General features: G+C 36.2%; 2 protein-coding genes and 1 long non-coding RNA gene across 3 annotated transcripts in view; 2 read left to right on the forward strand and 1 right to left on the reverse strand.

The window, feature by feature from the left end:
* Positions 1–17851, forward strand: part of Nup205 (nuclear pore complex protein Nup205) — a 33825-nt gene that overhangs the window by 5594 nt on the left and 10380 nt on the right. Inside the window, exons 5-12 of the mRNA XM_088242204.1 lie at positions 1218–1440; positions 8017–8153; positions 9251–9433; positions 10584–10784; positions 12448–12635; positions 13196–14694; positions 15429–15671; positions 16614–16817. Of these exons, the coding sequence (XP_088098330.1) occupies positions 1218–1440; positions 8017–8153; positions 9251–9433; positions 10584–10784; positions 12448–12635; positions 13196–14694; positions 15429–15671; positions 16614–16817 (2878 nt within the window). The remainder of the gene's footprint in view (positions 1–1217; positions 1441–8016; positions 8154–9250; positions 9434–10583; positions 10785–12447; positions 12636–13195; positions 14695–15428; positions 15672–16613; positions 16818–17851) is intronic.
* Positions 1769–3086, forward strand: LOC148270772 (uncharacterized). The gene is made up of 2 exons (XR_015825289.1): positions 1769–2445; positions 2775–3086. It is a non-coding gene; the product is annotated as an uncharacterized LOC148270772 (long non-coding RNA).
* On the reverse strand, positions 3860–6936 carry LOC148270773 (uncharacterized). The gene is made up of 5 exons (XM_088242207.1): positions 6265–6936; positions 5975–6112; positions 5804–5848; positions 5333–5386; positions 3860–5229 (listed from the first exon to the last, which is right to left on the reverse strand). The coding sequence occupies exons 1-5, from the start codon at positions 6400–6402 to the stop codon at positions 5149–5151; spliced, it is 456 nt and encodes a 151-aa protein (XP_088098333.1). The 5' UTR covers positions 6403–6936; the 3' UTR covers positions 3860–5148.

Consider the following 17851-nt stretch of genomic DNA (forward strand, 5'->3'; position numbering starts at 1 on the left):
CTAAATAAAAGCTTATCATCCATCAGTACACCCAAATCTCTCGCTTTCATTGAACGATTGACAATTTTCCCAGATAGTTTGTAGTCAAATAGTATACTTTTTTTCTTTCGAGTAAATGACATGACAAGACATTTATCAGAATTCAATAATAACTGATTGTCCTTGCAATAGCAACAGATTCTATCTAATTATGTTATATTATGTTATAAAAGAATGAGGAAATTCAGTGTTTAAAATAAAAAAGATTCATCAATACACTATCAAACTAATGCAAATTTTGAAAAAATATTTTATGTATTTATATGCATTTTCAAAATACTTAATGCTACAGTAAAGTCACATCTCTGTTAAAATAAATTTCTTTTCATGTTCCCAGCCATGTCACCAGAAGTAAAAATCGACTATTTATTTATTAATCGACAAATCTTCTAAGATCAACTTTCGGTTTTATGCCGCCAATGTCCAAAATGTGTAGATTAGTCAATTCGTCACTCGACTTGGAATTCTTTGTGATAGATCTCTCGGCTTTTCATAGCTCTCTCGGCCATTACCACAGAGTGGGATGAAAATGGATTAGCATGGGTTAGCTCGTAGTCTTTTATATTGACTCTGTATTTAAATTAATTGTATACCATCATTTTATTGCCTTTGTTTATCTTTGCCACATAGTTCTGTTCTTTCAGTTCAGTTTCTTGTACATATGTTTCTTCGTATAACTGTTGTAATGAGGAAATTCAGTGGTTTTTAAAATATTTTTTTATTTGTTAATAGACTATTAAACTAAGACAAAATTTTTTTTTTTTTTAAATATCGTATTATCAGCCCTACGATTTATAAAGTTTTGTAATTCTGAAATAACTCCACGTGTGACGTCCGTTCTGTTCTTCCTATTGGTCCAGAAACAGCAAGCAGACTGGAAATCTTCCATAGCTCTCATATCATAGGTTGATTCATATGAACCAGTGACGTCATTCGAAGTAGGGCGTTTTTATTAAAATGTTTTTTTCATATATTTAAAAAAAACTTTGCTGTACAATTTAATGCTCTAATTTTTTCCCTGCGCAAGAAAACATTTTTTGTTTCCATTTTCCCGTAGGTAGGTTCGTCATTGGCTTAGGCCGTACATAAAATAAATAAATAAATGTATAGTATTATCGTCACTATAATTTTTTATAGTTATGTAATTTTGAAAATCCCCAATGCCATGTTCTCTTCAGGCGCGAGGACGGCGAGGAGCTGACGCGCGCGCTGCCCGCGGTGGCGGACCCCGAGCTTCTGGGCGCGCTGGGCGCTGAGTTGGGTGTGGGGCGCGCCGCGCCGCCCGCCTGGGCCGACCCGGGCACGCAGGCGCTGGCGCTGCTGGGCTGGGCGCTGGCTTCCGCGGCGACCGGCTCGACAGACGCGGCCGAGCTCGCCGCTGACATGGCCATTTCTATGAAGGTATCGTGGCGACTATTACTAATTTCTATTTTGAATCGATGGAAATGGCTATTTTATCTCTAGATTTTGAAGTTCCGCTATCAAACTGCTATTACAGTTAAACTTGGGTATTACGAGGAAGACGGGAACGACTGAATTTTCTCATTATAAGCATTACTTGTTATACCAGAGAAAGGTTTTTTTAATCCAATCGCTATTGCAAATTGTCACTATTGAAAATTATAAGAAACGCTTACAAACATACCACTTTCTAAATTTCTTGTTCAGATAAATAAACATTCATATTTGTTCACAATGTGATAAGGATAGAGAAAACTTTTTACACACTTCAACATATTACGCGCCATGTCTATTTTACAAATAATTGCCACTTTTTCGCAAATTGAAACATTTCTGTTAGTAGTCACTTTTACAATTCAAGAGTGAGGTTTTAACTTATCGTACATCGCCCACTTGTAATGTTCATTATGCATTGACCATAGAACATTAATAAATAAGGTTTTAACTTATCGTACATCGCCCACTTGTAATGTTCATTATGCATTGACCATAGAACATTAAGGCTGTAGTCGGTAAGTTGAATCGTACGGTTTGCCGCCGAATGCGTAAAATATACCGCTTCAAGACAAAGCAATCAAAAAAAATATCCTGTTACATTGTATGTTCGTCAATTTTTACGTACTCTTCATACTTTGTTTGACAAAATGAGAAAGACAGAGATAGATAGAGTTTTTGCGTGATTATTTAATAGGTAAAATCTATAAATAGCACTCCTGACTAGCGTACTGCAGAGATAATGTAGAATTGTACAACTATCGGATAATCTGTGACATATGTTGATTTCTGGCTTCTGGGTAATTATGGATATTTGTATTTTCGAAGTTGACAGATAACACTGTTATGTTTTAATGAAAATGCACCATGTCACTAAAGTGAATGCCAAAAAAATAATGCACTTCATAATATTGTTTTCAAGAGAAAAATTATTTGATCTCATCAAATTACGTAAGTAAAAACATTTTTTGACAGTATGACATTTTATAATATTTTTCCTTTAAACTGATAAGTTTTTTTGAATTTGCACTTGATCATGTATTTCGTAATAAAATTGGAAAAATATGGTAGATAAATTCTAAAAAATTAACAACATATAATGATAAAAGACTCGGCCAAATACCTAAAAATATTTTTATAGGTTAAGAATGTATTGTGTATATTATTTTAATTGATTTTATTTTCTTAGTTACTATTTAAGTTCAAAACCATGATAACTATCAATTAAGGTAAGCATTGCATTTAATCTACGTAAAATTTATAAATACATTTCATTCCAGGTGCAACAGACAAAAGAATAATGCAAAAGAATAAAGTCAAAAGGGTGCCTACCAACTTTTACACTAAAAACCTATAAAAGCACATTTAATCACCTATCTAAGAGTTGTGTATCAAGTTCTATATAGTAAAGCATGTATTCCACTCAGAAAATACTAAAAGGATGTCTACATAATCTTACATGAAAAAAACTAAAACGGTAATTCAAGCATTTTAAGAGTTTTGTGCATAGAGTGGAAACCTTGTATTGACAAAATACTGTAAGCGATTATTTTAATATGCATTGAGAAAATATAAATATGCTAAATTACTTACATAATAGTTTTATTTCTATTTTTACACCTATGTGAGAGTGACGTAAAATATTTTTAAAATATATACAAGTGTTTTAAACCTTTTCGAAGTAAATAGAATTTTGGATAGATCATCATCCCTATCACCTATTGGTGCATAAGGCATTGCATTTGAAAACAAAATACAGCGTATTTAATAATATATAACATGAAGGTAAGATGATCAATCAGTCCAAGGAGAATTAAATATTGCAACGTAAAAACACATAAAAAAAATATTTTACTTAACCCTGCCAGGAATTGATCGTGGGACCGCTTGTAAGTAAAAATAAACAAATTGTGGAGGAAAATTTCATTTTTATTGAAAAAATACTAAAGTGCAAATGGTTCAAAAATATATATTATTGGGAAGAACCAGTAAAGAATCCCAATTTTTTTGATAACAATAGATCGCTAGTTATTTTATGAAAAATACATTGTGAAAAAGAACTAAGAATATATTTCATGTTACAATGGTCTTGATTTAGGGGGGACAGGTTCAATCAAAGTTGTGTATCTGGAAACAGAAATTAAAAAAATAATAAAAGCAACATCTACATAAATTAAAAAAAAAAAAACCATCATAGTTGAAAGAGGGCGGAATTTCTAAGCTGATTTAGGTAAATATTTTTCTGAAACTAGTGAGTATAATTTAACTTTTACTGGTTGATGGGATGTTTTCGTTAAACAGCTTTTTTTAACAATTTATGACTTTATTGGGGGCAACTTTTTTGTTTTCGATAGCCTCGAGATCTCTGATAGGCATGGATCGTGTAACTCGGGGGTCAACAAGCTCTGGAAGCAAACAGTTTAAATAAAAAGATTTTAATTTTATGTTGGGCTCCGGTCCACACTCCAAAAAGACATATATTTTTTTTAGTAATATGCAACTGTCCTTGAACTTGGTAATACCAATCGTGATTCTGATTTACATAATACTCGGTATGGTTTCTATTTCTTTTCCAAAACTTAATTTTACCACTGTCGATGGCGGTTTCAACAGTCATAGTCATATTAGAAGCAGACGATGGACATTTTATTTCTATAATGATACCGCCATGATCCGTACAAATGTTATCTGGTGTGGCGCCTAGAAAACAATATTCACTATCAATAAACAGCCCACACTTCTGAAATTTGATATTTTCTTGAAGGCTTAATTGGTTTAATGCGGTCAGTTCATAATCCTGACCATATTTAATAGAAAAAATATTACTTAGCGATTTACTATATGGCATACTTTTAACTAACCCTGAACAACTAATTCCTATTCTTCTTTTACAAACTTTACCAAACCATGACGCAGTGAGTAAATTTCTACACTTTTCTAACCATTCCCCGCTATCTGATTGTAAAACCGTTCTTCTTTCTATCAAATTTCTTTCAGAATGATCGCCGATTCCATACCACTTGAAGATCCTGAGTAATTTTTAAAACATTCATGTTTTGGTGCCTCAATATTCTTATTAGTTGCTCTGGCACAAATCACACAGTATTTATTATAAACACCCATATATAGAACTTTCCCCGTACGAAACCCTACTATAGAAGCTGCGCCCGAGTTAGACGAGTAGTTGGTTTTGTATGATCTCTTAGACCAACACCCGTCAGCCACAACAGTTATCATTGGTATACCATTTTCATCAATTTCACCATTCGCAGTAGCCAGTTGTCCCTCTTCTTTCGTTGCCTCCTCCATAACTTTTAGTTTCGCAGTATCCCACCATTCACACACTTTCTTATTGATCTTCAAATACTTCCATTTACTCATGCAAGGAATTCCAACAGCAGCAGTCAACTCTTGCAAACCACTATATCCAGAACCGATACTCGATATTCCAGACACAAACGATTCATTTAAACTCATTTCATTCGATCTGTCCTTGCAACAATTTACAGAAAAACATAATCCACACATATTACATTTTAAATTTAATATGGAATTAAAGCCATGCAACTTTTCATCCACAATCACCATATTCGTTCCTTTGCAATCAAACATGGAAGAATGAGAAAATATTTCCTGGATTTTAGTGAAAAATTCCTAGATGTCCACAACTCTCCTGCCTTCCAACTTAAAGGGGTGTAATGGCTGTGCTAGCAGTTCTGGAACTAGCTGTTGCGCCTGAAATAATACAGATTAATTAATAATCATAATCCAATTTAGATCTCATTAGCTATTTTAATGTAAATACTTAAAATATTCCTACTTCGATATGAATACTAACCTGACAACCGTCATCTTCTAGAATATCAGTTGAAAGATATTTCGCTGGAACACCCTAAAACATTTCAATTTGCATATTACCCAAAAGGCAAATATAACCCTACTTATTGATAGTCAATATTTAGAAAATAAGGGTTATAATAATTATTATTTGTACTTTTTTATTGTGAATGCAGACAATTGGTAGAATTCTTTGTACTTTATTACTTAATTAATTATTGTACTTTATTTTTTTAAATATATAAGAGCGTATACTGTGACGCGTTTCGTCTTGTTAGGACATTTTCAAACGACGGAATGCGTCACAATATAAACTCTGGTCTTTTTAAACAAATAAAGTAAAATAAAAATCCAATAAACGTGTTTTATTTAGGGATACATTACCAAATTCAAACTTATTTGTACATTTATTATTGTTTTGTAAAATGTTGTAGGAATTTTATTTATCTAAGTAAATAAGACAATAACTTACAGTGTATTCTCCACAGGCCTTAGTTAATTTGAGCTTTTTTGAATCCTAAAATAAGCAAATAATAAACTGTTACATTTATTTGTAATGGTGATACAATGATTTATGTAAATCAAATGTCTGTCCTTTGTATTCTAAATTTTAATACTAATAAATTAATCAAATCCAACTTACATTGCATTTCTCCTTTGGAAATTGGGATTGATTTAGTTTTCGTTTGGTTTTTTCGTTGGTTTTTTCAGCATTGTTATGATAAAATCGGTCACTAAATATTCCAAATTTATGGATTAAAGTATCACTCGTCTTTGATTTCTATAATAAAGTAATTCTGATTGATAGAAAATATTATTAGTCTGAGCGGCCGGCTAAGCAAAACGTCAAACCATCACAATGAAGTTGGCTGCGTTCGCGACATTGTAATAATTATATGGCTGTTTAGTGTACACTTTGTACATAGTACCTACCGAGTGCTGGTATGTCCTAGATAAATGTGCAATTTGACCGTTTTTGTGTACGAGTAAAATGACGCCGTTAATTGTTATTTGAATATGACGTGAAATTACATTTTTGAATGATTTATCAAATTCGAACAAACTATTCATTCAAAAAATAACTTGGTTTTGATCCTGGTTTAAATTGTGTTAGAAGGAACACAAAAAATATATGTTTCGAACTAAATTTTGTTTTGAAAAAGGCATTAAAATTTTGAGCATAGAAAACACGTCCGTCTGCGGCCGCTCTGAGGGCCGATCTGAATGTAATAAAAACCCAAATAAGACATTGTTTAAAATTGAATATTACAACTAGAATTATCGTATTGAAAAAAAATAAAAAAATACAGTTCTATAAAAAAAGGTTTTAACTAAACTATTTCAATATTTTAAAATTTTTTATGGTATTACTGATTGCATAATTTTACGTAGAAATAAAGGAAAAATTTATGTGATTTAAAATGCTTATATTTCTTTTCAAAAACAAAAAAATAAGATTCTGCCGCGGCCATCTCCTTTTTAAATTTATTATCTTCAAATCATTATTAAAAATTTAAGTTCAATACTTAGTCTTTATTGAGATCCCAGATTAATAAGCTTAGTCTAAATTTTGAAATTGCGTAATCTGCCGGTCTGAAAGTAATTATATATAAATAAAAAAATAAATTTTAAAAAAATACAGTTCTATAAAAAAAGGATTTAACTAAACTATTTCAATATTTTTAAATTTTTTATGGTATTACTGATTGCATAATTTACGTAGAAATAAAGGAAAATTTTACAAAAATTTATGTGCTTTAAAATGCTTATATTTCTTTTCAAAAACAAAAAAATAAAATTCTGCCGCGGCCATCTCCTTTTTAAATTTATTATCTTTAAATCATTTAAAGAAAAATCAGTTCAATACTTAGTCTTTATTGAGATCCCAGATTAATAAGCTTAGTCTAAATTTGAAATGGCGTAATCTGCCGGTCTAAAAGTAATTATATTTTAGTTATATGAAACTTTGGTACATTTTTTGATAGAAATACCTATAAAAAGTATTGTTTTTATCTCATACATAATTTTTAATTTTTTTTATTGCGCGATTTTTGACAAACATTCGTTTTAAAATGGCAAAATCGTATGATTTCCTAATTTTGCGTTTGTTTTACCAGACTACAGCCTTAATACATAAGGTTTTAACTTATCGTACATCGCCCACTTGTAATGTTCATTATGCATTGACCAAAGAACATGAATAAATAAGGTTTTAACTTATCGTACATCGCCCACTTGTAATGTTCATTATGCATTGACCATATAACATTAATAAATAAGGTTTTAACTTATCGTACATCGCCCACTTGTAATGTTCATTATGAATTGACCATAGAACATTAATAAATAAGGTTTTAAATTATCGTACATCACCCACTTGTAATGTTCATTATGCATTGGCCATAGAACATTAATTAAAAAACATTGTAAAAATCCCCGAAACAAGGATGTCATTCCTAAACTACAAAAGAAGTTGTAAATTGTAATGAGGTGCCGAGCCTGCGCTTACTGAGTTCACAAAGCTTGGATTTGTTACACGCAATTTCAACCACATGTGTCATACTTTATCAATGCTGTAAAAAACAATCAAACCACCGAACTTTCTCATAGTGCCAATGCGGCATCATCAGGTGCGGAAACGGCTCTTTTAAATATTTTTTTTAATTTTTAATTTTTATTTCTCAGGTGTTTGAATATTTGCAAGAAGTGTTTCTGCTCAGCCCCACCATATACAAGGAAGAGATCTACACGAAGAGAATGCATACGCTCTATACAGACTTCATCATCCTCATGCACTCCAAGCTGATGGATCTCCGTTTGAAGTAAGAATACGGTGCACTAGTCGTTATTGTCATAGATTTAAGGCGGCTCAGAGTTAAGAAATTTAAAAGTTGTTGCTAAATAACTGCATACATATCGTCGCCGTTCAGATAAAAGTCACTATCACAATTTGAAAGTTTGGAGAGCCAGAAAAAAACAATTTTTGTGTTTTTGTAAGTTTCGTGGATACGACACAATTCCTTCGTGTCTTTCTTGTAAATTCCATTGGTAAATTTTTCTTTCAGATACATTTTGTTTGTCTGTTATACGTTTTTCAAGGGAGCAACAAAAAAAAACGAGGAAAACGCTAAAGTGAGGAAATAAAAAACTGCAAAAAAATTGTAAAAACTGGGGATTATTCATTTATTTATTTACCTAGGATTTCATAAAAAGTATTTTGTATTTTTTCAATCAATACCACATTGTGTTTTTTTTTTTATTGAATTAAAGAAAAAACATGTTTAAATAATTTTATGTCAGTGCTTAACCTTAAAAACACCAAATAAAAATTTGAATTTGCATAAAATGCATACAAAGATTTTTCCCTAAATATTGGAAAATTTTATTTGCATGGTATCACTTTTTTTAGTATGGCACCACAGAATTTCAATTGTCATTTACATCGCGGCAAAACTGTTTCACACTTTTATGACAACTGTTTAAACGATCCTCTTTCCAAATTATGTTTATAACTTCAAATAATATTTCTTTTACCAAATTTTTAAACTTTCTGCATCATAATTATTTACTGATGTAAAGACTTTATTCTTCATGCGTCAACCCCATGTCACAATTTAGTTAAATGTCAAAATTAGACGCTTAAACAAAATGGTCAATTACACTGAACCTACTTTGAATTTAGTTTGAGACAACAATTTACACATTTTTTTATTTACCTTGACTTTATTCACCATTTTGGGGCGGGTAGTGGGTGGGTGTGGCCGCGGTCCCAATTCGGAGCTAACACTGTATTTGGTGACTATACTGCGGTGAGGGGCACAACGAAGGATCTTAAGTTTCTATGTTTATGAATAGTTACAAATAGTAACGATGGATATCTTAATGGCAGTTTGTTAAAGTGGACCTTGTTCTCGCGTAGAGCCGACGAGGCAGCCAGAACGGCGCAGCAGTATGCGGCAGAAGGTCTGGAAGCTCCGCACACCCTTCCGAGGCACTTCGAAGCCCTCCTCTTGGGTGTAGCGCGCCTGTACTCCAAGGATCCCCTCAACTTGAAACTGCAGTACTGGACCATGGGAGACCATCCCGGTTCTTCGGGATTCAGGTATAAAACAAAGTATATTACCGTGTTTCACTTAAGACTCAGCGAGTTAAGGCTGCAGTCTGATGAAAAATAGAATTTTGCCATTTTAAATAAAATATATATACAAATTTAAAAAATTAAAATTAGATATAAACAATAATTTCCTAAGGCATTTCCCTTAAAGAATACACTATAGATAGAATTATGTAATTAAAATATAATTATGGTAAAACCCCTTTTCTACATTTTTCAAGGGAGCAATAAAAAAAAGAGTAAAATTGAGGTATACAAAAGTGAGAAAATGAAAAATGTATGGAATTACATAAAAATAACATTAAAGAAGTACCTACTAGAACATAGTGTAAATATACTGACAGAAAAATTGTGAAAACTGGCATAATTGGCGAGTTTTACCTATTTTCTATGATTTCATTAAAACATTTCATGTTTTTCAATCACACGTGATAAAGGTTTCAGCTCTTTTACTTCACAAAAGTCAGCAGATGGAAGAGTTGAGGAAATGTGGATGTTGAAACATGGGCAGAATGGTGAATGTTACACAGTGTGTAAAGTGGCCACTTAAACCAGCCAATGACAGGTCATAAGCCCTGTAAATGCCTAGACTTCCATATTCCCTTCTCAAAAATGTTTTCCCTCTCTGTTGAAATAAATTTAAATATCAATATTATGTTTTTTTTTTTTTAAATAAAAATTTATATAATTTCATGTAGGTACTTAAATTTAAAAACACAAAAATAAAATTATAATTAGCGTATAATACATACAATAATTTTTCCCTTGAATATTGGAATTAAAAAAAATATATGGTATACTGTCATTTACATCGCAGCAAAACTGTTTCACACTTTTATGATACCTGCTTAAACCATCTTCTTTTCACATAATGTTTATAACTTCAAATGATATTTGTATTGGCACAATAACTTTATGCATCGTAACTTATTGATGTAAAGACTTTATTCTTCCTCGACATGCGTCAACTGCCTGTCACTAAAACGGAAAAACAAGGAAATAATGGGAAACTAACCCTGAAAGAAAACGGAACGTCTCTAAGATTGTATTTGCTTGAAAAATGTACCAAAATACAATGCAAAATAGCCTTCAAGAAAATTACACATAAACTAAAATCATCAATTATTGTCATTTTCAGGGGCGGCGCGTCCCTGCTGAAGTTCGTGCGCTCGGCGGGCGAGCTGGCGCCCGGGCGCCTGCTGTGCCCGTGGGCGCGCGCCGTGGCGTCCCTGGCGGCCGGGCCGGGCGCGGCGGCCCACGCTCACGCGCTGCTCACGCCGCACGCGCCCCACCAGCTGTCCTTCCACCACTTCTTCTCCACCCTGGGGAAGTACTACAGGTAAACTTATACGATATCATGTATCGCCCTTTAGCTAACGAGCTCGACTAAATTACGCTTTGAAATGTATAAAAATGAAATGTTTATTCGTAAACTGTCGCCTATTAAAAGCACTACCTCGGTCCTTCATTATGTAGTGATTGACGTGTTTGCCTACCATTCTCGAGGTCCTGGATTCAATTCCTTGAAATATTGATTTTGTTCCTGGATTGGCGGCGTAAGACTTGTCACTTTACCTTTGTAACAATTACTGAATCACAATGGCCACACTGGTCGGCTGCGACCGATGCGTGATTGTTTATCATTTTAGCGGTTCCGATGGATCGACAAACAAAATCTATCCATCGAGGATAATTATATTTTTTAATATTGCCACACTTTAACCTCATGAATTAATAATACCCAGTTCAGATGTACGAAGCGTTCGGTTTATAGTATGCAGATATTTTGAAAAGCATTTTTCCATATTATTCTTATCATATTCCATACATACAAAGTTGCTTCGACTATCTAACTAGGGTTATTTACCCGCTCTAAGCCAGTCAAAAAATGTATATTTTAAAAACAGTAATCAATACATAGAAAAAGGTATTAGACATAGTGAAAAACATAGTAAAAAAACGTAGTTAAAAACCCAGTAAAATGAATAGTAAAAACAAAATTAAAAAAATAAAACACTTGGGCATTGAAAGCAAAGATAGCAACCTCTAAAATTTTTTTTGGTTATGATGTCATTCTGTAGTTTATCAACTTTATTTTTATAAAAATCATGAGTTGAGTTGCAAATGTAGTTTAAAATCATACTTCTGATGATTAGAAAATAGTGTTAAGCAAACATAGCAATATCCATCAGACATTTTATTCAACCAACGACGGGATTGAGATTTAATTTTTTTTAAATGGCCGTGCCATACAAATATTAAGAAAGTTTTTTGAATTCCTGTTTCTATTGAAGCTAATTTATTAGTATCTTAAAGTTTAAGTTCCGTGAAAATAACATTTCTAACATGAAGACTCTCTTTGGCATTAGTGTAGCAGTTTTTGTTATTTTTCTTGAAAACATCAAAATGGGAGTTTGCTATCTTTGCTTCCAATGCCCTCACTTTTTTGCAACTAAAAATATGTTTTAATCGTGCAAAATGTTATATTATTAAAGTATAACCACACTTATTTTAAGAATTCAAATATAGTTCTTTGACGTGTGTTATTTAGCGACATAGAGAACGCTTTATCCCTTAATGTACGCAAAAGCGGAGATATCGACTTTATCCGCCCATTCAAAGCGAGTATTCAAGGCAGACACAGCTCCAGTATGTGGAGTCCTTGCAACTGGTTTTGATGCGTCCAATTCTTTATTGTTTTCGCTGTCATACTCGTTCGTTACTTTTCTGACTATGTCTTCATCAGTTAAAGGCTCCGAACAATCAATATCAGCACTGTTTATCGAAGAATTGTCAATCTGTACTTCAGAAAAACCTCTGTTTCGAAAAAGGCTTAATGGTAAGGTAAAATCTCCCGTATCTTGGCCGGAAATGTCATCTGATTCAAATAACAAGGCTTCGCAGAGGTAGCGGGGTCGTTCGGAGACTGTCGAAGCCTCCCGCTTTATGCGTAATTTATATATTCGACCAGTTCATTTATATAAATAACTGTGATTTTGCAGTAATCTGCGGCAGGAGAGCGGGGTCAGTATGAGCGGCATATCGTGCGTGCGGCGCGCCATTCGCACAGAAGAGGTAGCCGCTCTGCGGGCCGTGCTAGAACTGGTCCGCGCGGTCGTGGCTCACGACGCGCCCGCGAGGCAGGCCGTTTGCGACCACCCAGTGTGGGCGGCCGTCCCTGTACTGATAGGTAATCCACTAATACTAACCCTATTAAACTTGAATAAAACATCCTTTACATTACTGTAAAATAGCTAAATATACTGGTTAATTAAATCAAACGTTGTTGATTGAACTAACTGGTATAAGAAGTATAAAAATCGAAAAAATCTTTTTAGGCGTTGTCTGGCGAGCGAAATGGTTCAGCCAGATGAATCTCACCCGCGTGATAAGGGTTTCGACTCTTACTTCACAAAAGTTAACAGATGGAAGAGTTAGAGAAATGTGAATGTTAGGGCCACTTAAATCAGCTAATAACAGCTCATGGGCCCTATAAATGCCTAGACTTCCATATTGCCTTCTCAAAAATGTTTTCCGTCTCTGTTGCAAAAATTTAAATTATAAAGAATAAATTAAAATTGAAATATTGAAATACAGTATTGATACAAATAATGTTCAGAAAAAGGTAGGCATCAAAAGATTATACTCATATTTTATTTCAATTTATTTTTAAATTTCAAATATGTCCAGAAGTACAGAAATGCTATGTTTTGGTCTCACAGCAGATTGACATAACTGTTCCTTTTTCAGGTCTCGTCGGGTGCAGCATCCCGATTCCTCTCAAGGCCGATCTCATTCTGACTCTCGGCGCTCTGGGATTGAGCCCGGAGACCGCCATCTACATTTGGAACTCTCTGGAGGCCGCCCAACTCATAAACACCGTCCCGTCCACCAGCAGCTTCCTCCCGTGCGGAGTGGAAACGGAGCTGGAAGAAGTCGAAGCCAGGAACGAGGAGTTCCCTCTCACGAGAGCCTTGCTCCAGCTCTTCGACGATCTATCCACGTCGGGAATACCGCGGACCCTCGGAGCCGGCCCGAGGAAACCGGGATTCGATCCGTACCTCACGTTTATAATCAATTCAGTCTTTCTACGATTCCCGACTCGCTCGTACAAAAACCCCGAAGAAAGATGGCAAGTCGCGTCGCTGTGCCTCGCTCTCTTCGAGAAGTTCCTGAACCGATACGAACCGATGGCGGCGGATTTTCCTCACGCCATGCAGCCGAACGAGGTGAATCCTCCGCCCGGATTCCACATCATGCTGCAGATGAACACGAAATCCGATTTTCTGAGATTGGTTCTGGCCATTTTGGACGAGAGCGTCATGCTCCTGGACAGTTTCCAACCGTTCCCGGGAAAAGATCACCTCGAAAACTCGGCACTCGGTTGCTTGAATCTTCTGGAACGCACGCTCGCAACTCAACACAACTTCATGCTGGAATTGACTAACTCCGGATGTTCGATTCTCGTGACCGGCTTGAACAAATTGTTACTAGGAACTAATCCTCGATCGAACCGACCGGACCACTTGCTCAATGTCGCCAAGTTCGTAACCTACAACTCGTGGCTGCGAAAACATTCACTTTCCGCCGTGAACGTGTTGACGATGGTCGCATCGCAACCGTCGGTATCGCAGCACCTCATCAGCATTTTAACGTCCAATGCGACGATACGAACGGATGTCCGCCACGGATTTGTCGAATGTTTAGAAGTGGAGGAATCGATCGCCGCAGAAGACGCAATCAAAACGGTGATCACACAAACGAAAGAGTCCATTGTAAACTTGATTCAGACGTGTTTGAGCGGGCCTCCTCCGAACGTTTCGCACTATTTACTCGGCTTTGATCTCAACAAAGATATAAGCAAGACAGCTTTTCATCAACCGGGCGTTATGGGTTTTCCCAGGACGTGTCTGCATTCGATAATCGACATTCTAGACGCGTCCATCTCGTCGGATTCCGAAGTTCAATCGATCGCTCTCCAGGAGGCGGCGTATAAGTTACTCTACATGTTGTGTTCGAAGCAGAGTACGATGGGGCCGATTTTACGGTATCTACGGGCGTGCGGAGAGTTCCTGGCGCGGCACGCGGGGGCCCTCGAGGCCCTGCCGGAAGACGAGGACCCGGGCAAGCTGAATGTGGCGGCGTGGCTGCTGAAGGCTTGCGCTATCGAGATGCACGTCACGGCGTGCGAGAGGCAAACGTCGCACTTCGCCGCTGTTGCCAAACAACTAGTGGATTCTCCAGATAAGGTACGCATACTTTCGCTCAGAGATCATTTAGAAATAAATGTATTTTAATTTTTTATTTCAAATGATTTTTCACATTCCGTTTATTATTTTTCTTTTTTAACTATAGTAAAACCCCCTTTAACGTTTTTCATATTTGTATGAGAATGTATGAAGAAAAATGGCTCCTGAACATTTCGGTGTAAAAAGCGGGAAAAGCTAGTTTTGTGCTCGGGAACAATTTAGATGCTGTGTTTTTTTTATTTATTAGATGTTCAAATATGGGCAGAATGATGAATGTTACACAGTGTGTAAAGTGGCCACTTAAACCAGCCAATGACAGGTCATAAGCCCTATAGATGCTTAGACTTCTATTTTACCTTTTCTAAAATGTTCTTTATCTCTGTTGTAATATGTTAGTAAACATACTGTAACAACAGGCAATTTTAGTATACGTTCCATCTACTTGTTTGCCTAATAGTACTTACGAATTGTACCGTATTAATTATTATTATTAAAGGACACTGTACAGTTCTCCTCAGAACAGGTTTTCCTAGTGAGGACTCTTAAATCTCTTAAAATATTGTATATAGTAAAAAAAATAAAATATGTTGTTGAAAATTGAAATGAACTTGAAATTATTGTGCTTTGTGCCCTTTTGTCGACATGAAGTATCGCTCTCGTTGAGATGTCACTTTGTACTGTCAACCGTTTAGGCGTTAACTCCTCGAAAAGACTCTGATCGAATTTGTTTCCAGGCGCCAGGCGGCGGGGCGCTGATCCGCCTGCTGCCGTGCCTCTCGCGCTCGGTGCGCACGCCGCCCGAGCCCGCGTGGCGGCTGCTGGACGCGGCGGCGCTGGCGCGCGCGCGCCGCGCCTGCGCGGGGCCGGCCGGGCGCGTGAGCGTGGCGGGGCTGCGCGCGCTGCTGGCGCTGCACCTGGCCGGGCCGCTGCGCGCCGCCGCGCCGCACCGCGTGCGCCTGCACGCAGAGGTCGAGGAGGTCAGTGGCTTATTTATTTATTTGACGGGCTTATGCAGTCCATTCTAACGATGGTAAATACATCTTATAATAAATACGGGGACTAATAAAATAAAATACAAACTCAATAAAATTATCTTAGTCTATCTTAGTGATTTTTTAAATCTATAAAGACTTGCACCAAAAAAGTCGTTAGTTAGATTACAAAAAGTCTTGCAGCTACTGAGGACGGTTGAAATTCTAGACCCCATTTACTAAATTTAGATATTTGATAGTTTATAACATTTACATAATATGATTTACATAATATGTTTTATATAATATGATAGCTAACATCACAAAAGTCTTGCAGCTACAAAGCGCATCGACGATTGGAATTTCAGCAACAAGAATGATTTTAGAAAGTTTACAATAATTATTTTTTTTAAAAACACAATAGTAATACATCGAGCAAAAAACTTGTAACAGCACAAAAAGTAAGCAATGATAGCATTCCTTAACTAATTATTAAGGTTAACAAGATGATAGACGATACTCGAACTCGAAGGGTCCCCGTTTTAAGTATACAGTTTACAGGGTCTAACGTCCTTTTCCTAGTACATAACTGTAATAACATTTGGTTGTTCCCTGGGAGATGATAGTAGATACTAGACACATCTGTGTGCGTAGTGTAGAGTGTAGGTACCGAGGAATCTATCCGCTTCTTGTCCATTTTGTTTGTTATTATTAGACGCATGTTTCCAGCTTAAAATTTCTGATTATTATTATTATTATACTTTGATTAAGACGCCAGAAAAAATTGTGTATTACTTTTAATATAGTACAAAAACAAAAGTTCAGTTCATACCCAGAGACATCGGACTCCTCGACTCACTAGAGTGCCGTAAACACCGGTCACCACTTATGATATGCCTCTGAGAGTTTCCCACTCGTCAACCCGAGAATGATTTTTTTCGTCTCCAGGCGCTGTCCCACGCCGTGGCGCTGAACCAGCAGCAGCGCGCGTCCGCGGCCGTGTCGCGCCTCGGCGAGGCGTGGTGCTGCGCGGCCGAGTCGCTGTGCGTGTGCCGGCGCGCCGCGCACGCGCCCGCGCCGCTGCTGCGCGCGCTGCTCGCCGCGCTGCAGCCCGCGCCGCCGCCCGCGCTCGCCGACACCGCCAGCGGGACGGTAAGCACTCTCACATCCCGAGAAGTACGGCCACGGTCTCCGCGAGGAAGTATGGTGTATTCGATAATAGACTTCGATCTAAGCCAAAATAACAATTATTTTACTAAATGTTATTAAATATTTGTATACACGGTTTTTTAGGGCCTGACTGCGGAACTTCAGAGGAATATTCCTCATGGCAAGCTTTAAAAAAATCCTAATAATTTTTTTCCAAAAATTCGTTTTTTTTTAAAATTTAAAAATGTAGTAAGTCCTTAAGTTCTCGGACAAGCTGCTTCCCTTGTCCGCATCTGGTGCGTATTGCTTTGTTGGCCGACGTTTTTATCGCAAAAAAAATTATCAGGGAGGGGTAGTGTTTGCGGAAGGGATGCTAATCCGAGAAATTAAAGATTTACTCTATTTTGAGATCATAATAGATTTTTTTTAAATGATTTTTTGTTAGAAACACTTCCGCTTGTTAGTAGTCTTGTTTACAATTCAAGGGTTAGGTTTTAACTTATCTGCATCACCCACTCGTAATGTTTACTATGCATTGACTATGGTCTTATGGTTCTATGGAACATTTAAAAAAAAACATTGTAAAAACCCCCGAAACAAGGATGTCATTCTTAAACTACAAAAGAAGTTGTAAATTGTAATGAGGTGCCGAGCCTGCGCCTACTGAGTTCACAAAGCTTGGATTTTTTACACGCAATTTCAATTATATGTGTGATACTCTGTCAATGCTGTCGGTGAAATTCCAATTAGGTACTTGGACACTAACGGAGTACTATCATAAACATTAACCTATCCCAATGCCCAGCGGCGTCGGTAATAAGTTAGTCCCCCATTTGGATTTTATTACTTGGGTTGTTATTCCAAAAATGATGTTTTTAAACAATTAAATAGTTTTCGCTCAACTGTTGATAATATTTTTGTTCGGTATGTCCGTGAAGAAGCCCGTTATAAAAGTGAATAAATGTATGGAGAAAACTGCAAACTAAAATTTCCGAGATATTATATGCATGAAGGTACAAGTTAATGTTTAAAAAGGC

Source organism: Micrasema longulum, unplaced genomic scaffold, assembly GCF_059751315.1.
Source record: "Micrasema longulum isolate JH-2025_06_02 unplaced genomic scaffold, ASM5975131v1 h1tg003417l, whole genome shotgun sequence".
Lineage (NCBI taxonomy): Eukaryota > Metazoa > Arthropoda > Insecta > Trichoptera > Brachycentridae > Micrasema > Micrasema longulum.

What these genes read in the sequence shown, in the direction of transcription:
- LOC148270773 (XM_088242207.1), bottom strand. Translation starts at nt 6,402, where the DNA reads ATGAATAGTTTGTTCGAATTTGATAAATCATTCAAAAATGTAATTTCA. An exon ending in CTAGGACATACCAGCACTCG is followed by an intron (nt 6,113 to 6,264) that starts GTAGGTACTATG and finishes ACTTTATTATAG; the next exon opens with AAATCAAAGACGAGTGATAC. An exon ending in TTCCAAAGGAGAAATGCAAT is followed by an intron (nt 5,849 to 5,974) that starts GTAAGTTGGATT and finishes TGCTTATTTTAG; the next exon opens with GATTCAAAAAAGCTCAAATT.